At 39.2% G+C, this 26,591-nt stretch overlaps 1 protein-coding gene across 3 annotated transcripts in view; it reads right to left on the minus strand.

The window, feature by feature from the left end:
* Nucleotides 1-26,591, minus strand: part of LOC126355058 (probable phosphorylase b kinase regulatory subunit alpha) — a 215,166-nt gene that overhangs the window by 77,996 nt on the left and 110,579 nt on the right. For all 3 annotated transcript variants that reach the window (XM_050005224.1, XM_050005223.1, XM_050005225.1), the window contains exons 12-13: nucleotides 12,699-12,771; nucleotides 1,382-1,473 (exon numbers count right to left, since the gene is read on the minus strand). In XM_050005224.1, the coding sequence (XP_049861181.1) occupies nucleotides 1,382-1,473; nucleotides 12,699-12,771 (165 nt within the window). The remainder of the gene's footprint in view (nucleotides 1-1,381; nucleotides 1,474-12,698; nucleotides 12,772-26,591) is intronic.

Genomic DNA, 26,591 nt, shown 5'->3' on the forward strand with positions numbered 1-26,591 from the left:
TTTGCTGAAAGAAGGAAGCTTTAAGTTGCTTGTCAGTGAAAAGTACAATAGTAATTAATCATCCACAAAGTCATAGTGGTGAGAACAAATCCTAGATAACAATTTGAATTTATTTGGTGCTCACCCGTAATCATCTTGTAGACATCTGTTTATGGAGTTGGGCATTCGTATTACTGCTTCACAGTATATTTATTCCCTCATGAAGTTTCAACATTATAAGGGAAAAGATAAGATTTCTACACACCCTAAATATGACACAATGAGTTGCGAACACGGACAACAAACAAACTGTTACACTTTACGCTTTTGAGCAAAGCCTTCTTCAGAAAAGAAAACACACACACACACACACACACACACACACACAAACAATGCCTCAAACACACATGACAGCCATCTCCTGCAGCTCGGACCAGAATGAAACTGCCACATTAAGCAGCAATTTGTGATGGGACAGTGAAGGTGGAGGAATATCAGGGCGTGAGTTAATGGAGAGAAGAGCACTGACTGATGGAACGTGCAGGGCCTGGACTAGATGGAGGCATGAGACGACTGGGAGGCTGTGGGGCAGTGAGATGATGGAGAGGTGAGAGAGGAGAGGGAAGAGGAGGGAGGGCAGGGATGCACATGGCAGGAGGGGGATGGATGTAGGTAGGGGGAGTGGAAAAGGAATCGGGCAGGTAAGGGAAAGACGAAAGATGGGTGGGTGGATTAGCAGAGAACAGCACACAATGAGGGTGAGGGAATGTGAATAGAAAGGTGGCAATAGAACAGAGAGATTCAGAATGTGATGGGTGGACAGTGTGGGGATCTAACCTACTGTTATGAATCGTTCCATATCATTACAATTTACTGTGCAAAATGATCCATGGAACACGAAACTAGCTAAATAACTTTGAGAAACATTAAGCTTTGTCCAGAGGTTAATGCAAGTCGTAACAGAGCAACATTGTTTTATCTCTAGTTCCTATAGTAACAGATAATCTACTGTGCAGACATTATGATAAATTTTAACTTGAGTTTTTTTACTAACTGAAGATACAATCATTTGTTCCACTTTTCCATCTAATAAGCATCTTAGCTTAACCTGCAATAAAAATAATTCAGAAACAAAGTGCTAATATGATACCCGAATAGGTAGGCTAGTTAATTTTGAATGTCGAATGCTAAATCGATACAACAGACAACTATGATTGTGCTACTTACGTGGGTCATAGCAATATATTACCCAGAAATAGGCTAATACACAGAACAATAGTAAAGGTGTATGGCTATTCTATCAGAGTTATGGTACAGTGGATTGCACAGACAGATAGCTGCCTGTATCGAAATTAAAATTTTCAGTTTGCTTTGATTCAGTGAGCAGTTACCAAGTACTTACGATCAGGCATTCCATCTTCCTGACTACCAAGAAAACTCAAGTTTGTTATACAAGACGTGTTTAGAAAATCTCTCAAGAAGCCCAAAGTCACTCTGAAAGAGAAAGAAAACCGAAATTTGAGCTCAAATAATTAATAATTATTGTTTCTCTGCATAAATACTACACTCCAAAGCTTAATTAAAACAGTAATACAGGGTGTCTGTAATTAAAGTTCCATTTCAAAATGCTGTGGACAAAAACCGCAGCTCCGAATGACATCAAATTTGAACAGCATATTATTGATGCAAAGGGAAACATCAGGGGAAAAAATTGTAAGCTTCAGAAATGTATAACACCAGATGCACGGCATACGGCTGTTCCTCAGTTTGCATTTAATATACCCTACATGGCTGTCTCCTTGAAGGCTCACAGATAGCTGACCAGATGCATGGCATACGGCTGTTCCTCAGTTTGCATTTAATATACCCTACATGGCTGTCTCCTTGAAGGCTCACAGATAGCTGGTAAATCTATTTTACAAGAACAGTGACTGTGAGGCAATAGCCCTTCTCAAGTTCCAGACACTCAAGGGTATGAAAATGGCACAGGTCTGATGTCTGCTAAGAATTTAGTGATTCATAAAGACAGGTTCTCTTGGAGTGCAATGTAGCAGAGGGAGGAAAACAGTTGATCCAACATCTGTCAAAGATGTGACCACTGCACTGCAGGAGGGCTCGAGTGGTCGTGGGCAACCACGCAGTGCACGGGGAATTGTCCAAACGTTAGACATGTCTGCAAGCATGGTGTATAAAAACCTATGAAACATCCTGCATTGCTATCCATACAAAATCACCCATGTTCAAGAGTTGCTTCTTGCTGACCTGCCAGCAAAAATGTTCACTTCGGAATTGCTTGCTCACATGGAAGTGGACAAGGAATGGCCATGGAACATTCTTTGGACAGATGAAGGCCATGTCCATCCCCAAGTACATGTCAATATGCGGGACTGCAGAATACGAGCAATGGAAAATCCTCATGCCCATCAAATGGAACCACTTCAATCTGCAAAGGGGGCTGTGTGGTGTAGGTTTACAGTAGTAATGGGACAACCAATTATTTTTAACGACTGACTGGGCATTCAATTGTTTTTTTCTTCAGTATGTTTATCCAGCTGTATGAAACAACCAAATAAAACCAGGCTCCGCGGCCACATCATATACATGAATGTTTTCACTCACTCACCGATTTTGACTATTTCGCTGTTAAGAATGACTATTGCTAACTTCTATGTGAGCTTGATTCTCTCTAATTTTTACATTCATGGTCTTTTGTGAGATATACATAAGAGGAAGCAACATATTCCTTGACTCAGCTGAAGAGAAACTAAAATAAACCTGAAGCTTATAACCTGTGTCTGCTATAACATGTTTAAAAGCAATTGAAAACTTTGACACACACAAGACTAAGAAGCAAGAAATAACTGTTTAGATATAAAACTTTTTTAATATATCATGTTTTTAAAACAAACTAAAAAGTATTAAATAATCTCTCCTAGACCCATACAGATTCCTAATGCTGTACAGATAGTCCTGAAAATTTGTGCTTGTTAATTTTTAATAGCTATGACAATACTTGTAAAACTGATAGCAGAAAACATGGTGTGTATGCAATAGACAATAGTGAGAAATTTAGATTTAGTAACTGTCATTGAGAAAAATCACAGAGCAGTTCATATCATCTGAAGCGTAATAAAATTGTTAACGATGTAGGTGAACTATTCATGCATCAATTATCTATTGCATGCATCCCACATTTTTTGTTTTAATATCTACAAGGTTTGACATTAAAAATTGACAAGCTCAAATTTTCAGAATTATCTGTATGGCGTCAGGATTCTGTTTGGGGCTAGGGGAAATTATTTAATACTTTTTAGTCCATTTTAAAACATGTTATATAAAAAGTTTTTTACTTAAATAATTAATTCTAATTTAAATTTATTAAAGCGCTCTCTCTCTCTCTCTCTCTCTCTCTCTCTCTCTCTCTCTCTCTCTCTCTCTCTCTCTCTCCCCCTCCCCCCATCATTAGCACCCAACACTGATAATTCTTTTTTCGTAAATTCTGAAGTATTTGTTTGTGGAAAATTTTTGTCATTATTTGTCAATTTCCTCTGAATTTCTTTTCTTAATATAGCTTCATAATGTGAATCATCCTTGCAGATGTTTTTTATTGCACTGAATTTATCTTGAGGATTATATCTAACTCAGTCATATGAATAAGGCTTTGGCACATCAATCACTTGCAGTATTGTTTGTCTCAATTTAAACAGTACAGACAAAATACATTCCTGTATTTCAAACTTTGCAACTTCTTTCAACAATCAAAACACAATAACCTTGACGATGCAACACAAGGTTACCTCTAACCATAAACGAGTATTGAAATGTCTCTGTGTAATTGTGTTAATATGTACATATGTTTTTCATGTTGTACACGTCTGTGTATTGTGTAAGTGAGGCAGAAATCGTTAACTAGCTCAAAATTCGCTTAGACAACTGTGGAAAAACTGTGGAAAAAACTACACTCAGGCTTGCTGCCAAAAGTGATTTAAAATGACAGGGAATCAAGTTGAGATGGCTCATGTCTTCTCTAGTCAGACACACAGTGATCAGACACACTAAATATTATCTTAAAATTGCTCAGTTGAATTACATTATAACATCTTATACAAATGTTAAAGTAAGTTGTGAACGTACTTGCTCAGTGTTACTAGGTGCATAAATATATTTCCGTTAATTAGCTTTGGAGAAAGTTATAATTTTGCAACATTGGGTTTCCTCAGACTGGCCGTGATTTTGAGGGTGTCCACAGATGTACTGGAGGGATTTTTATACAATTGTCCATAGTAAACTCAAACCTTTCTTTGTGTCTGGGGAAATTCGAATGAATGGAAAAAAGTAGATTGTCATAAACATTAGTTACAATTTATTAAATGAAGACTGACCTGTAGAGAGTTTCTTTATTTTGGTCTATAAAAAAACTGAATGGCTAGCATGCATAAACATTCTCCTATACAAATACAGGAAGTTCCACAATGATCTTTACAAGCTTATTTCAGAAATGGAAATAAAATAGAAAGAAACATTCCACATGGGAAAAATATATTAAAAACAAAGATTCCATGACTTACCAAGCAGGAAAGCGTCGGTAGAGAGGCACAATAAAAAAACACACACACAAAATTTCGAGCTTTCGCAACCGGCGGTTACATTGTCAGGAAAGAGGAGAGGAGAGGGAAAGATGAAAGGATGTGGGTTTTAAGGGAGAGGGTAAGGAGTCATTCCAATCTCGGGAGAACAAACTGTCCATTCGCATGAATGGACACAGGCAGACAGTGTTTGTTGGTAATGAGGATCACCCTGTGGCTAAACATGCCTTGGTGCACGGCCAGCACATCTTGGCACAGTGTTACACCGTCTGGGTTATCTGGATACTTCCCACTAACACCAATCTATCCGAACTCCGGAGATGGGAACTTGCCCTTCAATATATCCTCTCTTCCTTTTATCCACCAGGCCTAAATCTCCGCTAATTTCAAGTTGCTGCCACTCATACCTCACCTGTCATTCAACATCATCTTTGCCTCTGCACTTCCGCCTTGGGATGTGTGTGTGTGTGTGTGTGTGCGTGTGTGTGTGTGTGTGTGTGCGCGCGCGCGCGCGCGCGCGCACGCGAGTGTATACCTATCCTTTTTTCCCCCTAAGGTAAGTCTTTCCGCTCCCGGGATTGGATTGACTCCTTACCCTCTCCCTTAAAACCCACATCCTTTCATCGTTCCCTCTCCTTCCCTCTTTCCTAAATCTGTTTCTTTCTTCTTATTTTCTCCGTGTTGGTTATTGACTGGCCACACGCAGCGGTTGGCACTGTGTGTGGAGCAGTTGGTACAGACCAGATCTGACATCCTGGTCCTACAGAAAAGCAACAGCACACCTTAACAATGACACAATAGGCCGGACATGATACTGAAATATTACTTAGATATCCTGTGTGCTAGAAATGGCACACACACTTTTGATGGCCATTTGCTCCCCTTTTTTTTTCATGACAGTCACAATTTTTCTAACTCTGTCCCAAACTTTTTAAAAAGTTATGTGGGGCACATATTTATTCCAGATTAACAACTTTGAAATGATTTATCCCAAATTAGGTGTTCATTTCACCTGTATCAGTATGCTGGTATTGAGGGGGCAATTTCCTAAATAAGTAATGTAGCAAATTGTGACAACAATTTGAGTTGAATGTTTACATATGCTGTTGAAGAATACAGACACGCTGCAGAAAATTTATGACACTGATAAAAAATATATGTCTGCTCACATATCTTCATCTTAGAAGGTACTAATAAAATATAAACCTGTGTACTTTTTGTAACAAATTAAAGTGACAGTTTACATTTATTACATTTAGTTATGACTTTTTCTGCAATATCAAAAAATTTTAATGTGTCCTGAATTTTGGTCAAGAAAATATGGCCACCTTAACACAATGAAGTCTGTTAAGCAGCTACTAGCACCTTGGGTTTATATGAACATCACACCACAAACTGCACATTTCTACTTCTCCCCATTTTTGAAATATATATGATCACAGCTATAAAGATAATTTTGGAATGCACTGTACTTTGCATACTTCTTTACTGAGAAAATGAGAGGTCACACTCTCCTGTACACCAGACAACTGAATATTTTAAACATCAACTGACTTCTACTCACTGAGCTGTATTAAAATAGACATAATTTACATTTATATTTCTTACTTCAAGTGAGTACAATGTGCAAACAAGGATGTCTCTAAAGTGGGCTTTCACAAATCCTTGCTTCTCTCATGTGTCATTTATATCTGCTGATTGGTGGGAGGAGCGCACCTACTGGCATTGTCAGCACCAAAATGCAGGCGAGAAAACATTCCCTCTCTCATGACACCACTCCCAGCGGTACATGAAGGCCATCGGCCAACTTACCGTCTAAAGACTGTTTGTGTAGGAAAATAATTCAGTTTGACCCAGATGTTCAGAGTTTTCATAGTTTTTGTCTGAAGTTGGCAATTTAAGTGAGGCAGGTCTATCCCAGTGATATGTGAGCTTAATTAGTTATGAGTTAATGGCACCTGAAACAACTTAATCCACAACAATAAAAGAATCAGTTTTAAATGGCAAAAAGAAAATCACTCCATTCAGTATATAATGAAATGAACATGTGTAATGCTCATTACACTTTGTCACCCCCCCCCCCCCCCTGACATATGTCTTTGCTTAACTCTCGGGGTAGGTCTACCCTCTGGTGGTGTAATGCACTGCTTTAGTTCTGGTTGGTTTCATTCTGAAGACTTAACGGACAGTCAACTAAAAAACTTACGTGTGGTTTCAGCTGAAAGAATGAATAAATGGTTGAAGTGACAGGAAAATTACTGACTGTTTCCACTTGAAAAGAAAGAATGAATAATTCAGTCAATACAAAATGCAAACTGAGGCGAATGCTTTCATTTTGTTGCTCCCACAGACTGATATTACTCAGGGAAAAACTATGCAACTGACGTGTAAAATGACAACTGACTGATTTGACTGTTGTAATTCAGTTGCCCACAAAGGCTGGTGTGATTCAAAAGAATGAATGAGTAGCCCGACCAGCTGAACAACTGTTTTCATTTGGTTGCTTCCAAAGGCTAGTTTCACTCGAGTATGAATGACTAATTCAAACAACAGGTAAACCTATAAGAAAATGAGTGAATTGTTTTCCAACAACCAACTGAATCAATTGTTTTCATTTGACTGTTCACATCACTAGTTTGTGGTATTGTTTACTGTAGGGTCATATTTTTTCGAGCAGATGAGTCCTGCAGGTCCTATTACCTGTACTGTCACTGATAAACACTTTGAGAATATCTTCTGCTCACCAACATTATTCCAACTCTTTAACAACATGGATGTGTGGATAGGATCATTCTTATGCACTCCTCCACACAGTACACAACCAGTGAATTGGCAGCTGCAGAGGCATTTCAGAAATGCTAGAACTATGCCATCATTTTCCTACAACCTGGCTGACCACATCACCTGATCTTAATTTGTGTGACTTCTGGCTGTGGGGTTATCCAAAAGATGATGTGGTTGGTGCTCCAATTAAAGATATAGCTGAAATGAAGGCACACATTGCACATCAATTTCAAAAAGTGACACCCGTGACCTCCCTACCTATTGTGGAACATTCTGCTTCTTGATTTCAACTTGGGGCAGGAAACTGTTGACAGTATATTGAACATGTCTTGTGCGAGTCTCATGACAATTGGAAACCAATGTCATTTTGGTTTTTATGTGGTTATTGGCCCCAGAACTATTAAAAACTGATGTTTATGTAGTTTTTTGGTCTCAGGAAAGATGAAAACCAATATCAGTTTACTTTTTATGTGGTTTTTGATCTCAGCACAATTAAAAACCATCCTCACCATGTAGGAAGGGAAAAATTGGTTTTTAATGGTCCTGAGATCAAAAACCAATTTTTCCCTTCCTATGTGGTAAGAATGGACTTACCTAACTAACAGTGCCACAACTATTGACTGACAAACTTGTGTAGTCATGCACATTGAACAGTACGGATGAAGTGATGTGCAAATCAAGCATAGCCATAGTACCACAGTTCAGCTAACATCTGTAGCTAATCATATTTACATTAAGATGCTTACTGTGCCATTTACTGATAAATGTTTTGTTAATTTTTATCTGTTTCACGACATGTCCGACTGCTGTTCAAATTTTATGTCATTCTCTTTCTATGGCATTTTGAAACTGGAATTTTAATTATGGACACCCTGCATGAGAAACAGAAGGAGTAGGTGCTGAACACCAGAGTGCTACACGGGAAAAAAAAGAAAAAAAAAACCAACTTGCACAATTAAAATAAGGTAGTATTGGTATGAAGGATCTAACGACATTAATTGTACAGTAATCACAGTTGATAAAACTGTGCTAAACAGCAATAGCTATGTGCAACAAGTTAAAATTTCATAGAACAGCTAGCACAAGTTACAGCACTACTTGCCGTAACCAAAGTTAACTTGGCCACTGTTTCCACAGTGATCAGAACATTAAGAGGAGCCTAAAGCATTGAAATCAAGCTCTTTGATTCCCACTTCTGATTAGGTCTAGAGACACTAACACACCCCAATAATTTCTATTTTTTAAGCAGTTACATTATTATTATAATAATCTTCTGGTGACATTTTAGTCTTTTGGTGCCTAGTTCACCTATTTATGCTGATCACAGTTATACTCTTCAATGTAAAATAATAATAATAATAATAATAATTATAATAGCAATTCATAATACGATAGAGTACAAGCTACTGAAGAAATATGTAAAGCAACTTAGGAAAAAAGGTAAAGTTAGAAATCTGAGTAGCTCATTTGAAAATTGTTGTTGTTGTTGTTGTTGTGGTCTTCAGTCCTGAGACTGATTTGATGCAGCTCTCCATGTTACTCTGTCCTGTGCAAGCTTCTTCATCTCCCAGTACCTACTGCAACCTACGTTCTTCTGAATCTGCTTAGTGTATTCATCTCTTGGTCTCCCTCTACGATTTTTACCCTCCACGCTGCCCTCCAATGCTAAATTTGTGATCCCTTGATGCCTCAAAACATGTCCTACCAACCGATGCCTTCATCTAGTCAAGTTGTGCCATAAGCTTCTCTTCTCCCCAATCCTATTCAATACCTCCTCATTAGTTACGTGATCTATCCACCTTTTCTTCAGCATTCTTCTGTAACGCCACATTTCGAAAGCTTCTATTCTCTTCTTGTCCAAACTATTTATCGTCCATGTTTCACTTCCATACATGGCTACACTCCATACAAATACTTTCAGGAATGACTTCCTGACACTTAAATCTATACTCGATGTTAACAAATTTCTCTTCTTCAGAAACGCTTTCCTTGCCATTGCCAGTCTACATTTTATATCCTCTCTACTTCGACCATCATCAGTTATTTTACTTCCTAAATAGCAAAACTCCTTTACTACTTTAAGTGTCTCATTTCATAGTCTAATTCCCTCAGCATCACCCGATTTAATTTGACTACATGCCATTATCCTCATTTTGCTTTTGTTGATGTTCATCTTATATCCTCCTTTCAAGACACTGTCCATGCCGTTCAACTGCTCATCAAGGTCCTTTGCTGTCTCTGACAGAATTACAATGTCATCGGTGAACCTCAAAGTTTTTACTTCTTCTCCATGAATTTTAATACCTACTCTGAATTTTTCTTTTGTTTCCTTTACTGCCTGCTCAATATACAGATTGAATAACATCGGGGAGAGCCTACAACCCTGTCTCACTCCTTTCCCAACCAGTGCTTCCCTTTCATGCCCCTCGACTCTTATGACTGCCATCTGGTTTCTGTACAAATTGTAAATAGCCTTTCTCTCCCTGTACTTTACCCCTGCCACCTTCAGAATTTGAAAGAGAGTATTCCAGTCAACATTGTCAAAAGCTTTCTCCAAGTCTACAAATGCTAGAAATGTAGGTTTCCCTTTTCATAAAGTTTCTTCTAAGATAAGTAGTAAGGTCATTATTGCCTCACGTGTTCCAACATTTCTACGGAATCCAAACAGATCCTCCCCGAGGTCTACATCTACCAGTTTTTCCATTCGTCTGTAAAGAATTCACGTTAGTATTTTGCAGCTGACTTATTAAACTGATAGTTCAGTAATTTTCACATCTGTCAGCACTTGCTTTCTTTGGAAATGGAATTATTATATTCTTCTTGAAGTCTGAGGGTATTTTGCCTGTTTCATTCATCTTGCTCACCAGCTGGTAGAGTTTTGTCATGACTGGCTCTCCCAAGGCCATCAGTAATTCAAACGGAATGTTGTCTACTCCCGGGGCCTTGTTTCGACTCAGGTCTTTCAGTGTTCTGTCAAACTCTTCACGCAGTATTGTATCTCTCATTTCATCTTCACCTACATCCTCTTCCATTTCCATAATATTGTCCTCCAATACATCGCCCTTGTATCGACCCTCTATATACTCCTTCCACCTTTCTGCTTTCCACTCTTTGCTTAGAACTGGGTTGCCATCTGAGTTCTTGATATTCATACAAGTGGTTCTCTTCTCTCTAAAGGTCTCTTTAATTTTCCTGTAGGCAGTATCTATCTTACCCCTAGCGAGATAAGCTTCTATATCATTACATCTGTCCTCTAGCCATCCCTGCTTAGCCATTTTGCATTTCCTGACAATCTCATTTTTGAGACGTTTACTGCATTTTTATATTTTCTCCTCTCATCAATTAAATTCAATATTTCTTCTGTTACCCAAGGATTTCTAGCAGCCTTCGTCTTTTTACCTACTTGTTCCTCTGCTGCCTTCACTACTTCATCCCTCAGAGCTACCCATTCTTCTTCTACTGTGTTTCTTTCCCCCATTACTGTCAATTGTTCTCTTATGCTCTCCTTGAAACTCTGTACAACCTCTGGTTCTTTCAGCTTGTCCAGATCCCATGTCCTTAAATTCCCACATTTTTGCAGTTTCTTCAGTTTTAATCTACAGGTCATAACCAATAGATTGTGGTCAGAGTCCACATCTGCCCCTGGAAATGTCCTACAATTTAAAACCTGATTCCTAAATCTCTGTCTTACCATTATATAATCTATCTGATACCTTTTAGTATCTCCAGGATTCTTCCATGTCTACAACCTTCTTTTACGATTCTTGAACCAAGTGTTAGCTATGATTAAGTTATGCTCTGTGCAAAATTCTACCAGGTGGCTTCCTCTTTCATTTCTTTCCCCAATCCATATTCACCCACTATGTTTCCTTCTCTCCCTTTTCCTACTGACGAATTCCAGTCACCAATGACTATTAAATTTTCGTCTCCCTTCACTACCTGAATAATTTCTTTTATCTCATCATAGATTTCCTCAATTTCTTCATCATCTGCAGAGCTAATTGGCATATAAACTTGTACTGCTGTAGTAGTCATGGGCTTTGTGTCTATCTTGGCCACAATAATGCGTTCACTATGCTGTTTGTAGTAGCTTACCCGCACTCCTATTTTTTTATTCATTATTAAATCTACTCCTGCATTACCCCTATTTGATTTTGTATTTATAGCCCTGTATTTACCTGACCAAAAGTCATGTTCCTCCTGCCACCGAACTTCACTAATTCCCACTATATCTAACTTTAACCTATCCATTTCCCTTTTTAAATTTTCTAACCTACCTGCCCGATTAAGGGATCTGACATTCCACGCTCCGATCCGTAGAATGCCAGTTTTCTTTCTCCTGATAACGACGTCCTCCTGAGTAGCCCCCGCGCGGAGATCCGAATGGGGGACTATTTTACCTCCGGAATATTTTACCCAAGAGGACGCCATCATCATTTAATCATACAGTAAAGCTGCATGTCCTCGGGAAAAATTATGGCTGTAGTTTCCCCTTGCTTTCAGCCGTTCACAGTACCAGCACAGCAAAGCCGTTTTGGTTAATGTTGCAAGGCCAGATCAATCAATCATCCAGACTGTTGCCCCTGCAACTACTGAAAAGGCTGCTGCCCCTCTTCATGAACCACATGTTTGTCTGGTCTCTCAACAGATACCCCTTCGTTGTGGTTGCACCTATGGTACAGCCATCTGTATCGCTAAGGCACCCAAGCCTCCCCACCAACAGCAAGGTCCATGGTTCATGGGGGGAGGATTTGAACATTAAGACTATGTATTTCAGATTCTGATATTTTAAATGGTGAAAAAATACATAAAAGTTTTGTTGAAGCAGCTTTTGGAACTTCAGGCCAATGGTAAAATATCATAGTATTCTCAGCAAATAAGGAAGTTGACTCTGACCCTACATTTTTAATCTGTTAAGACATATAGCTACTTAAGTTTGTCAAATTATATCACCAAAGAACACTCATTACAATTACGGAGAAGGTCTTTGTTTATTAACAGTGGCCACTTTTCTACAGCAACTGCGAGGCAATTAACATTAAGAGCTGTGACAGGCTGCAAAAGATACTCCAGTCACATGCACTAATGTACACACTTGGAAATATATTAGAACTATAAGCCATATAAATGTTTATCACACATAACAACAACTCTTATGTCTGACCAATACAACAAAAAACTAACTATAGTCAGTTCTGTTAAAACCTCAATACCCGTCAGGTGTTACTTTGAACAATATGGTGAAGATTGAAGATGAGGCAGAAATACAATTACAAACTAGAAATTAGTTTGTGCATAAGATAACAATGATTTTTGTAATTACACCACTCAAAATTAAGATGGTCTCACCTTGTTCCATTAATGTAACCACTTTTCAGTTTCTTCATAGTAGTCACCAATGCAAGTGGTATTTTTCCTTGATCTGGAAAGAACCAAAAAAATGTAATGTGTTGGCTGTCAGATAAGAAACATTTAACACTTTATACTGGTGATCATGGAATCAAAAGACTTCTTATTCACATAATTGGATGATATCATAAGCAAAGCATACTTATTCTTCAACAGTTATATTGTTAGTTACACATTTTTTTCAAAGCACAATTTGTTTAAAAAATACAACAATTTTATTGTTATGTTGAAGTTCACATAATGTCAAAACAACAATATTTGTAAATGAATGATTCTCCAAGTACTGTGTTGTTCAGGCTAGGATATGGACTGTGTTCTCAAATAAATTTAGTTGTAAATAACACAGAAAGTATGTACTGATACAGGAACCAACATATTTTAGCACAAAGAATAATACATCTGAATACCTAAGCTGTTCAACCCTACCAATGTAGTTGCAGAGAGACAGACAGTAGACAGGCAGGCACCAGGAGCATCCTTTTCTCTAATGTTAAATGCTTATCTTCAGCAGCTAAAGAACACTATCAGGAACGATCAAAAAGCTTCTACTCAATGGTGGTATAGTCCAGAATCGGTAAGCCAATCTGGCAAAGTCAACATAAGCACTATGGCAATCCATCCCACCGACACACAATGTTGAAGATACCTGTTTGGTAAAACATCATGTCCAACTGCTTGAAGAATTTCCTACTTGTCTGCCGAACATTTTTGTCGGATAGGAATCATTGGTCCTTCAAAGTCTTTTTAAAGGGAATGAAGGCGTGATAATTAAATGGGGAGAGATCAGGACTACATGGCAGATGCTCGAGTGCCTCCCTTTTCAGTGAGGCTGGCCTGCCAGAATCTGTAAAAATGTAACCATCACGGAACTTGGCACACTATTCCACAACGATGTTGATAGACATGCTACCCCATACAAATTCTTCATTCTGTGATGGATGTCTACTGGTGTTTGTCCTTTGGTGGCCAAGAAAAGAATGTCATGCTACACTACACATGTGCTGCAGCAGTGACCTAAAAGGAAACTTTTTGATTGCACCTCATATGTTCCTTGATATGAAGCGATTTTACTGAAGTATAAACAGGAAATATGTCCAGCTGAAAGGAACATATATTGCAAAGAATAACTTATCAAGGACACAAGACAACGCTTTGAATTTGTCCTTTTATCAGAATGTAGTTGTAATGTCATTCTTGAATGGGAATTCCTGCAGGTAGCAGAAAGAGACACTGACTGTAGTAGATCAAAACTCCATACCGCTATAGCTAATCAAAAAAGTACACACAAAAAAGATTGTCTGGATGATTGTTTGCTATCATTCCGTCATCATCAATGAGGTCCTCACGCTAGTTGCTCAATTAAACTATGAAGCTTTCATCAACTGCAAAAAAAAAATACTCAGGCTCATAAAACAAATCTATGTGCCAAGGAAATTCATAAGTATTGTACATGGTGAAGATGAGCTTCGGATCACTACCTGCCTTGAGCAGCAACAGCTTGTCCCTAAAGATACAGGTGTAGGGACAATTGATCCAGTCCAAATGAACAGCTTAATACCATAAATAAAGAACCGTGCTCCTCTATCCCTACAGATAAAGTACGGGAGGAAGCTACTATAGAACTGCCAAAGGGATTTGGCCTGACTAAGGAGCAACGTTGGCGAGTGTTAGCAGCCCTGCACCAATTTACTGACGCTCTGGTGGAGTGGAGAAAAGACAGACCAAATGGTCAATGGTAAAACAACATAGCAACATTGGGGATCATCCATGAATTATCCAGTGCTTGTGTAGGGTGCCACCAGCTGATAATCCACGAGGAAGTGGGGAAGATGCTGCACGATAACATCACTGAACTTTCAGAGCCCTTGGTCTTCTACCACAGTCCTTGTGAAGGAGGAGGATGGCACATGGCATTTCTACAGTGAATAGCGACAAATGAACAAAATAACGAAAATCAGTGTCTATCAACCACCATGCATTAATGACACCCTATATTACCAGAGAGGAACAAAGTATTTCTCAGCAATGGACTTGCAATTGGTAACTGGCAAATCGTGACTGATGAGACTGAGCAAGGAAAGACTGCCTTTTTAATTCCTGACAGTCTCTGACTGCAGGCCTCTGCCTGAGTCCAGGAAAGCGCCTCTTTACCACACAAGAAGTAAAAATTATGGGGCATCTAGTGAATGGCAACTAAGTCCATCCAAGAACTAAGAAACAATATGGTTGGCTTGCATATGGATCCTGGACACCCAGTTGCTATAACACCAAGTACTGGTCAGAGAGGTACAGTGCAGATGACTTCATATGGATTTTTACACCTGTGCGGAATGTGTAACTAAAGGAAAAGTTATTAAAACACCACTTTGGGCGTTACTGAAACGTTTGTCAGGCATCATATATGAAGTCGAGCATTATGACCCTTCATCAACAAGGCAAAAACACAGAGATACCATTCACATCCTCCATATGAAACTCCACAACAGTCCTGAGGTGCAGTTCAATGATGAGGGCTTCTCTTTCAAGAAAACTGAATATCCACATGAACCCATATGATGATTGCAAAGCTTTGATGGGAGTGTCACCTTTGATGCTCATCATAGTGAAGAGGATGTGACAGTTCTGATCTTCTAAGCTCCTAAGAGGTAGGGCAAGCAATGGAAATACAAAAATATTTAGGACATTGACTATGATGCAGTACAAAAACTACTGAATGAGATATCAGCTTGCTACATAGCTGAGTCAATAGAAATACGAAAAAATAATAATTCTGCGTACTTTTGATTTCAGTCTTGCTCTTGAAAAGTGAGCACTTAGTAGCAGGTGAAAAGTTGTTAACATTTGTCATGTCAGATCTCTTGAGCAAGGCTGCACTAAGTGCAAAAAGTAGTGTTGAATGTAATAATGTTCTGTCATTAACAGTTGCATACCAGTGGGAGGGGTCAGTAACTGACCCCAACAAAGTTTTTAGGCTAAAACTCCTGTCGTGTTCAGTAGTTTATTTAATAAATACATGGCATTTATCATAGTTATAATTGCTGCAATCGACAATAAGAATGGTTTACACTCATTGTTGAGTTATAGCGATTGTTATTATTGAAGTTTTAGCAGGTCAACAGTCACCACTCGCAGTCAACCGGTAAACAGGCCTACACTCAAAATACACTACAGCGTTATCAACTTTTCGGTATGAGTGTAATCAAAATCAAGGTGCTGTGAGCAGAGGAAACAACGTTACAGATCCGCGACGGAAAGTAACACGTGCAGCTGTGCATAATCTGCCAAAGAATGGACGCTGTTACTTATGCGCCAGAAGCAAAGACCGTAAGTACATGAAGGCTTGCACTTCTTGCAGGAAGTATATCTCCCCTGCACACACCAAGAAAGAAGAAATAGTTCGTATTGTAAAGTGTTCTGAATGTGAATCTGAGTACTCCTTGTAATTGGGAAACTAATACAAATAAATGTAAAAAAAAACCTATTTATTTTTTTACTAAAAATGTTCCAGAAGCCCTTTCCCAGTAATAATAATCAACATTTTAATCTTGTAATCTGCCAAAATTATGGAAATACATAAGTAATGTGATTTATCCTAGATAGAGGATGTGTGATGGCTGTGGGGTCAGTCGCTGACCCCTCCCATTGGCGCTGGCCACTGCAGTATACAGCATTGGAATGCAACTGTTAATGTAGATATCAACTACTGAGGCATACACAAAAGTTTCAGGTTTCTGATTCTGGTGCCCATTATAAAAAGAAAAGAAGAACCAATTAAGAGTCGTGGGTGCCATCTACAATCTATAATCTGATGATTCTTGCAAGGTACCTAATATCTCTGAATTATTTGACACTTTACACTAAGGCTGACATGTGTAATCAGCATTCTCCACCTTTCCACAGTGACTGAGGATATAATAGACTGCAAAAATTCAGCATTTAATAACAGTAAATACCCCTTGCTTGATATCTGCTTGTCTTGTAAAAGGACAAAATGGAACTCTGCCATATTTATTTCATAAATCTCAACATTTGTACAAACAAGTAAGCAAGCAGAAAGACAGTAGAAATCTTGTCCATCGGCAGATTTTTAATTTTTAGCATTTTTTTAAAGTGCCTATCTTTTTTCTTTTTCCCCCCATAATGATAAATGAAGTGTGACCATCCAATAACATCAATACAAAAATTTAGACACTGGTGTTCCAATTCTTAAACTGACATGAGACAGGGATTAGCTCACATTAAGAACTTCTTTTCTTCTTCTTAATTGTTGCTTTAGTCTTGGAGACCTCCACCAATTGTTTCTGTTCCTGGCTTTCATGGTACATTCTCCTATTCTTGGGTTCATTACGTCCGTACCCTTGGTGATACCGTCCTTTGTGTCCGTGGTCTTCCTGTGTCCCTTCTACCCTCCACAGATCCTCAGAATGCTAGTCTCGGCAATCTTTCCTCTTCCATCCTAATTAGGTGTCCTGCACACATCAATCTACTTTTCTACATCCTTCGAGCAATTTCAGCTTGTAAATAAAGCTCTGCATTTTCCTGTTCTTCTTCTTCTTCTTCTTTTTACCATTCATTTCTGAGATGTAGGATCCCTCTTGGTGCCAAACATTTGGCTTAATATCTTTCTCTTGAAGACCTGCAACTTCTGCTCATCTGCTTTCCTTAATGCACAGAGTGATTATAATTAAAGTTAAACTTTCAAAACGCTGTAGAAATAACACCACTGGTCAAAATGATGTTAAATTGCAACAGAATATTATCGGTGCGGGGGTAGGGGGGGGGGGGGGGGGAAGGGGTAAGAAAAGGTGTGTGAAAATTGATCGATAGATGGCGCTGTATTTGTCAGAATACGTAAATCAAAACACGTGTCATGCAAATGACCCATTGAAGTTGGTATAAACATACTGGGTACATGGTTTTTCTCCCTTTCACATCTGTGATGTTCGCCATGACTGTCTCAATGCAGAATTGTGCTCTGCTTGTAAAGAATGATGACTGTACACATCACTCTGCAGAAGTTCCAGACATTGAAGGGTTTGGAAAAAGGCGTGGTTCCGATGACTGCCATGGGTCTGGAAAAAATGATTCGGAAATTCGAAAAGAAGGGTTCTTTTGGTGTGCAACGTGGTGGAGCGAGGAAACAAAGTGATTTGAGGTCAGTGGAAAGTAGAGGCCACAGCAATGCAGGAGGAGACAAGTGGTGGTGTGCACACGTGTAGTGCACAGAGAATTGCTTGAACATCGGACATAGCCATGAGCACGCTGTGTAAAATCCTACGAAACATACTTCTTTGCTACCCATTCAAAATTACCCATGTGCACGAGCTGCTTCCTGTTGATCTCCCAGCAAGAGAGACCTTCACTTCAGAATTTCTTAAGTGAAGTTGAACAATGACTGGCCGTGGAAGATTTTGTGGACAGACGAAGCCCACTTCTATCTGACAGAATATGTCAGTACACAGAATTGTCGAATGTGGGCAATGGAAAATCTACACACAAATCAACCAGCACTTCATCCTGAAAAGGTCACTGTGTGTGCCCATTGTTGTTCTACTTCAGTCTCATTCATAAGGATCTTACCCTGTGTGTCTCCAATACAAGTTTTCTTTTCTTTATATTTCTGCTACCTTTTATACAGACCTCTTCAGCGTCTTCTATTAGCTCTCTGTAATATTTCCATCTCTACTGCAATAATATAGTTACTGTTTTCTTCCATATTCTGAAATATTTATATTGTAGCTCCTGATCCTTCATATTTTCTACCCGCATATTCATAGCCACCATCATCTCTTCTGTTTTTTGTTGGCACATTTGACTGATCCACCAGACCTCTTCTGTTCGTCTAGAACTTCAAAAACTACACTGTTTACCAGTTCCTTAATTTGAGACCAGTCACTATTGATACCACTGTCTCCAATCTTTTTGCCAAATTTAATTATGTCTTTTGCTAGTTTTAACTCGTATGTTCTATTAAACTGTTCTCTTTTAATCTACTTACAAGGTGCTACCCACAATATCTAAGAATTTCATTGTACCAGACAAACCAGTAGCAATATGACATTCTGCTGCTATGTGTCTCGAGGTATATGTCTTAGCTACTGCAGCACAAAGTTGCCTCATGTTTGGCACATTCAGTTGTGAGTTGTAGAGGTGCATGTCAGGATGTGTTTCAGTGCTTCTGCAGATTATGACATGGATAATGTGAAGGAGCATTGGATTTGCATCAAATTCTGTTTCAAGTCGAAAACAACTCCAGGTAAAACCCACTGCATGCTGACAGAAGCATTTAGTGGCAATGCCCTGAATCAAACAACAACATTTGAGTGGTTCAAGGCCGAGAATATGTGGAAGGTGATAAACATTCTGGGTGACCATCAACATACACAACACCAGAAATGATCATGCAAGTGCGTGATGTGATTCAGAATGATCAAAGGCGGACAGTCCACGATGTTTGTAATAGTTTTAGCTGTTGTATGGTACATGTCAATGATTTCTAGCCAATGAACTGAACATGAGACAAATTGTAACAAAGTTTGTCCCTTGCCTTCTAAGCAGTGACCAATGAAACCTCAAGATTCAGATATGCACTAAACTGCAACAAAGAGTTCGAGAGTTTCCAAAATTCTTATCTAGAGTTGTAACAGGTGATGAACTTTTGGTCTACAGTTATGAGCCTGAAACGAAGCAACAATCTCAATGGAAAACACCATCTTCTCCAAGGACAAAAAAGCTCGATAAGTTCACAGCAACATGAAGTCAATGCTAATGATATTTTTTCCATGTTTGGGGAGTTTGTTCCACCTGGCCAAACTGTCAACAGACAGGTTTACTGTGAGGATTTGAGGTAATTGAGGGAAAATGTTTGGTATGAATGGCCAGAATTATGGAAAAATAAAGACTGGTTGGTGCATCATGACAATGCACCCGTGCATACTTTGCTCATTGTGAAGGAATTCCTGGCCAAAACCAACTGGCAATGGTCCCCCACCATCCCTACTTGGCATTTCTAGCTCCACGCAACTTCCATCTGTTCTCAAAGATGAAAATCACATCCAAAGGGCAATGTTTTGACTTGACTGAAGACATCCACGTGGTATTGCAAAGGGTCCTGAGCACCATTCACCCTGCAGACTTCCAGGAGTACTTCCAAAAATGGGAGCAACGGTGGGATTGTTGCATACATGCCCAAGGTGACTACTTTGGAAACGACAGAGGACATCAGGATGTAAGTATAGTTTTCTGTTTTTCACAATGAAATTCTTGGATATTTTAGGTAGCACCTCGTATATCACAAGATGTAGTCTGCTTTTCTGTTCTACACACCTCCTTAAATTTAATGCTCATGTTACTTATCACCTGGAAATTATAAGTGTTACAGTCTGCTCCTCTATAGGTTTGCGTATCTTTGATGCTGTTTGTTTGTGGATGCATACATGGCCTACCTGGTTAACAGTTTGCTTCTCAGGTACCATCCACGTCCCTTTATGCATGGTTTTATGTTGAAACCATGCCAATTGTGAAACTGATCAAACGGGTGCCAATGTCACTTCACTTGGTTTACAGAAATTTGTTTACGTTCCAGTAAGGAGCTTTGAACAATACGGACATAAGCTAACAATGCTTTTAGCATTCATATTTGTTGGTAAGTTTCCAATATTGCAGAATGTTGTTTTTTAACCAACACATTTGAGTACTGTTCATTTGTTACTTATACTTTTGCTTCTATCAAACAAAGAATTGTTATCTAACAGTTATAATCTATTCTGATCAAAACTGACAATTGTAACATATTGAGTACAGTGCATAAGTGTTATTTATGGTGGAACACAACAGTGCAGCATATAGGCTTGGTTAGCATCTGCATTTATGTTTAAGCATGCATCTTTTTGTTCAAACTTTGCATAAAAAGTTAATCCACACATAGTTTTTTAACAACTATGAAAAGTATAGATAGCTGCTCACCACAAAGATGTCATGTGGACAGGCACAACAAAAAGACTGCTAATGCTGAGCCTTTGGCCAAAGGTTTCTTCTAGAGAGAAAGGAAAACATACATACATTCATGCAAGCAGGCAGATCTTACATAAACGTGACCACTGTCTCTAGCCACTCTGCAATTATTGTGTTTATGAAAGCAGCAATCTATAGTGAGGGAGGGAAGCAGGAGGGATAGAGGGTACAGGTGGGAGGAGAGAGGAGTACTTCCTGGCAAAGCATGCAGGGACAAGACGGCAGCAGAACAAGGCTGTCCAATGCTGTGAGAGATGGGAGGAGCGGGTGGGGAGGAAGGGGGGGGGGGGGGAGAGAAGGGGGGGGGATGGAAGAAAGGGGAAAATTGGTGGGTGCATTGACAGAGAGCAGCACACAACGAGGGTGTCAGGAAATAAATTTGGAAGAGGTAGTGTGATAGAAGGGGCACAGATTTTGTGGGGACAGTAGGCTATTGCAGGCTGGGACTGGGATACTTTTTGGGAACAGAGAATGTGTTGTAAGGATAACTCCCTGCGCAGTTCAGAAAAATTGATGGTGGAGGAGAGGATCCATATATCCTGGACTGTGAAACACGCACTGAAATCAAGCATGCTATTTTCAGCAGCAATATTTTGCTACAGGGTGGTCCACTTTGGCAATTCATACTGGTTGACAGATGGTCGGTAGTACAAAGATTGCAGCAGAGCTAGTATACAACATGGCTTCTTTCACAGGTTGTCTGCCCTCTGGTGGATTGGGATTATCCTGTCACAAGACTGAACTAGGAAGTGCTGGCTGGATGGATTAGCAGGTATTGCACCTGGGTCTTCCTCAGAAATATGATCCATGTGGCAAGGGGCTGGGACTGGGAGTGGCCTAAGGAAGGACAAGGATGTTGTGGAGTGTGGGTGGGTAATGGAACACCACTTTAGGAAGGGTGGGAACAATCTTGGGTGGAATGCGGTCTACCCGACGGGAGGCCCTAGTCACACGAAATTTACATTTCAGAGCATGATGATAGATAATCAAAGGCCTCTCAAAGAATGTGGTTCAGTTGCTCCACTCCAGGGTGGTACTTGGGGACAAACAGGGCACTCCTTTGTAGCTAGTTCTTGGAGGAGGTGGGAGGACTGTGGGCATGTGGGGAAATGGCAAGGGAAATCTGTTTCTGTACTACATTTGTGAGATACTGCCTCTCTGTGAATGCCTTTGTGAGACCTTCAGTATACTGGGCAAGGGAGTTGTTCTCACTGCAGATACACCATCTCCAGGTGGTTAAGATATATTGTTGTTGTTGTTGTTGTGGTCTTCATACCTGAGACTGGTTTGATGCAGCTATCCATGCTACTCTATCCTGTGCAAGCTTCTTCATCTCAAAGTACCCACCACAACCTACATCCTTCTGAATCTGCATAGTGTAGTCATCTCTTGGTCTCCCTCTACGATTTTTACCCTCCACACTGCCCTCCAAAAGTAAATTGGTGATCCCTTGATGCCTCAGAACATGTCCTACCAACCGATTCCTTCTTCTGGTCAAGTTGTGCCACAAACTTCTCCCCAATCCTATTCAATACCTCCTCATTAGTTACGTGATCTATTCACCTTATCTTCAGCATTCTTCTGTAACACCACATTTCGAAAGCTTCTATTCTCTTCTTGTCCAAACTATTTATCGTCCATGTTTCACTTCCATACATGGCTACACTCCATACAAATACTTTCAGGAATGACTTCCTGAGACATAAATCTATACTCGATGTTAACAAATTTCTCTTCTTCAGAAACGCTTTCCTTGCCATTGCCAGTCTACATTTTATATCCTCTCTACTTCGACCATCATCAGTTATTTTGCTCCCCAAATAGCAAACCTCCATTACTACTTTAAGTGTCTCATTTCCTAATCTAATTCCCTCAGCATCACCCGAATTAATTCGACTACACTCCATTATCCTCATTTTGCTTTTGTTGATGTTCATCTTATATCCTCCTTTCAAGACACTGTCCATTCCATCCAACTGCTCTTCCAAGTCCTTTGCAGTCTCTGACAGAATTACAATGTCATCGGCAAACCTCAAAAGTTTTTATTTCTTCTCCATGGATTTTAATACCTATTCCGAAATTTTGTTTTGTTTCCTTTACTGCTTGCTCAATATACAGATTGAATAACAACGGGGATAGGCTACAACCCTGTCTCACTCCCTTCCCAACCGCTGCCTCCATTTCGTGCCCCTCGACTCTTCTAACTGCCATTTGGTTTCTGTACAAATTGTAAATAGCCTTTCACTCCCTGTATATTACCCCTGCTACCTTTAGAATTTGAAAGAGAGTATTCCAGTCAACATTGTCAAAAGCTTTCTCTAAGTCTACAAATGCTAGAAATGTAGGTTTGCCTTTCCTTCATCTTTCTTCCAAGATAAGGCGTAAGGTCAGTATTGCCTCACGTGTTCCAGTATTTCTACGGAATCCAAACTGATCTTCGCCGAGGTCGGCTTCTACTAGTTCTTCCATTCGTCTGTAAAGAATTCGTGTTAGTATTTTGCAGCTGTGGCTTATTAAACTGATGGTTTGGTAATTTTCACATCTGTCAACACCTGCTTTCTTTGAGATTGGAATTATTATATTCTTCTTGAAGTCTGAGGGTATTTCGCCTGTTTCATACATCTTGATCACCAGATGGTAGAGTTTTGTCACGACTGGCTCTCCCAAGGCCGTCAGTAGTTCCAATGGAATGTTGTCTACTCCGGGGGCCTTGTTTCGACTCAGGTCTTTCAGTGCTCTGTCAAATTCTTCATGCAGTATAGTATCTCCCATTTCATCTTCACCTACATCCTCTTCCATTTCCATAATATTGTCCTCAAGTACATCGCCCTTGTATAGACCATCTATATACTCCTTCCACCTTTCTGCTTTCTCTTCTTTGCTTAGAACTGAGTTTCCATCTGAGTTCTTGATATTCATACAAGTGGTTCTCTTTTCTCCAAAGGTCTCTTTAATTTTCCTGTAGGCTGTATCTATCTTACCCCTTGTGAGATAAGCCTCTACATCCTTACATTTGTCCTTTAGCCATCCCTGCTTAGCCATTTTGCGTTTCCTGTCGATCTCATTTTTGAGACGTTTGTATTCCTTTTTGCCTGCTTCATTTACTGCATTTTTATATTTTCTCCTTTCATCAATTAAATTCAATATTTCTTCTGTTACCCAAGGATTTCTACTAGCCCTCATATTTTTACCTACTTGTTCCTCTGCTGCCTTCACTACTTCATCCCTCAAAGCTACCCATTCTTCTTCTACTGTATTTCTTTCCCCCATTCCTGTCAATTGTTCCCTTATGCTCTCCCTGAAACACTGTACAACCTCTGGTTTAGTCAGTTTATCCAGGTCCCATTTCCTTAAATTTCCACCTTTTTGCAGTTTCTTCAGTTTTATTCTACAGGTCATAACCAATATATTGTGGTCAGAGGCTACATCAGCCCCTGGAAATGTCTTACAATTTAAAACCTGGTTCCTAAATCTCTGTCTTACTATTATATAATCTATCTGATACCTTTTAGTATCTCCAGGGTTCTTCCATATATACAGCTTTCTTTCATGATTCTTAAACCAAGTGTTAGCTATGATTAAGTTGTGCTCTGTGCAAAATTCTACCAGGTGGCTTCCTCTTTCATTTCTTTCCCCAGTCCATATTCACCTACTATGTTTCCTTCTCTCCCTTTTCCTACTACCGAATTCCAGTCACCCATGACTATTAAATTTTCGTCTTCCTTCAATATCTGAATAATTTCTTCTATTTTATCATACATTGCATCAATTTCTTCGTCATCTGCAGAGCTAGTTGGCATATAAACTTATACTACTGTAGTAGGTGTGGGCTTCGTATCTATCTTGGCCACAATAATTCATTCACTATGCTGTTTGTAGTAGCTTACCCGCATTCCTATTTTCCTATTTATTATTAAACCTACTCCTGCATTACCCCTATTTGATTTTGTGTTTATAACCCTGTAGTCACCTGACCAGAAGTCTTGTTCCTTCTGCCACCGAACTTCACTAATTCCCACTATATCTAACTTTAACCTATCCATTTCCCTTTTTAAATTTTCTAACCTACCTGCCCGATTAAGGGATCTGACAGTCCACGCTCCGATCCATAGAACGCCAGTTTTCTTTCTCCTGATAACAACATCCTCTTGAGTAGTCCCTGCCCGGAGATCCGAATGGGGGACTATTTTACCTCCGGAATATTTTACCCAAGAGGACGCCATCATCATTTAATCATACAGTAGAGCTGCATGCCCTCGGGAAAAATTAAAGCTGCAGTTTCCCCGTGCTTTCAGTGGTTCGCAGTGCCATAACAGCAAGGCTATTTTGGTTAGTGTTACAAGGCCAGATCAGTCAATCACCCAGACTGTTGCCCCTGCAACTACTGAAAAGGCTTCTGCTCCTCTTCAGGAACCACACGTTTGTCTGGCCTCTCAACAGATACTGCACTAAGAGTGACAATTAGTCACAGTAAAGTAGTGGCATTCTACGTCTGCAGATTGTTTTTAGTAAAGAAAGTTCCCTGTGGTATGAGTACTCACAAACAGAAGTCAAAAATCTACCTGCTCACAAAAATCTTAATAAGAAAATAATGTGAGGACTGACTGAATAAATATAACGACAAATAAAAAAAGTGCAAATTTCGGCAAGTCAGCAAAATAAAAAAATAAAAGAAAATAATTAAAATACCAGAATGATGGAAATGTTGCCTAGGGAGCTATTAGATACAGAGAAAGTAATTAAAGAGAACAGAGTTGAAAATCTTAGACGGCTGTAAAACAAGAGAACAGAAAGTAATGATGAATACATGACCCTGAAGACAGAAGCAAGTCAACTCTGGAGGTCAATTAAACAGTAGATCTAGGCCAAATTAATTTCAGTAGTAGAATACGATATTTATGGAAGACAAGAATTTGCATATAAAATAATTAAGTATTCAAATAATGATACAGAAGGTAATATGAACATTAAAGTGATAAGTAAGTTACAATGATTAGATTACTACTGGAAGTTTATGACAAATGAGAAGTGAACAAGTAGAATCTGAGGAGAACAAACAGTAACACCTGAAAGAGGTGAGATTGGACAGAATAAAAAATAAAAATAAAGGAGATATGTTAGGAAAAATTAACAACAGGAAGACACAAGGAATAAACAACATAAACACTGAACTGATCAAGTATGCATCTCTTTGTATGAAATTTACATTCTCTCTCTTTATCAACAAATGCTGACCAAGAAAAGAATTTCTTTTTGCTTTGGCATAGTACACAGCAGTTTCTTCTACATTTATTTCACTCAAGTTGCATTATAGAAATCAACGAATATCTCTAGATTATACCTCAATACCAGTTTAAAGCTGAAAGCAGTTCCAACATTAGATGCATTTATTCATATTTCCTCAATGATACAATGAAATACATGTAACATGGCCTATAGCAAATGTAAAAAGCCACTGACAGAATGGTAGAACTGATATAGTGCCTGGTAGATTACAGAGAGCGGAAAAGTTGAACCTGTGAGCCTGTCTAACCATTAAAGTCTTCTACCTAGAAAGTTTGAGATCAGAAATACCATTAACTGCTAAAACATGTACCACATTAGCTGCATCACCAGGAATGACTCTTGGTTCGGATTCCACATTACACTGTATATTTTATTTTTATTATTGTTGTTGTTGTTGTTGTTGTTGTTGTTGTTGTCGTCACACACTGTGCCACATTACCTCCCACACAGTTATTCTTTACTATTTCATTTCCCTGAATTCTATACGCCATGTTACTCAGCAGAATAACACATCCCTACCCACCTCTGTAGAAA

Source organism: Schistocerca gregaria, chromosome 3 (assembly GCF_023897955.1).
Source record: "Schistocerca gregaria isolate iqSchGreg1 chromosome 3, iqSchGreg1.2, whole genome shotgun sequence".
NCBI lineage: Eukaryota > Metazoa > Arthropoda > Insecta > Orthoptera > Acrididae > Schistocerca > Schistocerca gregaria.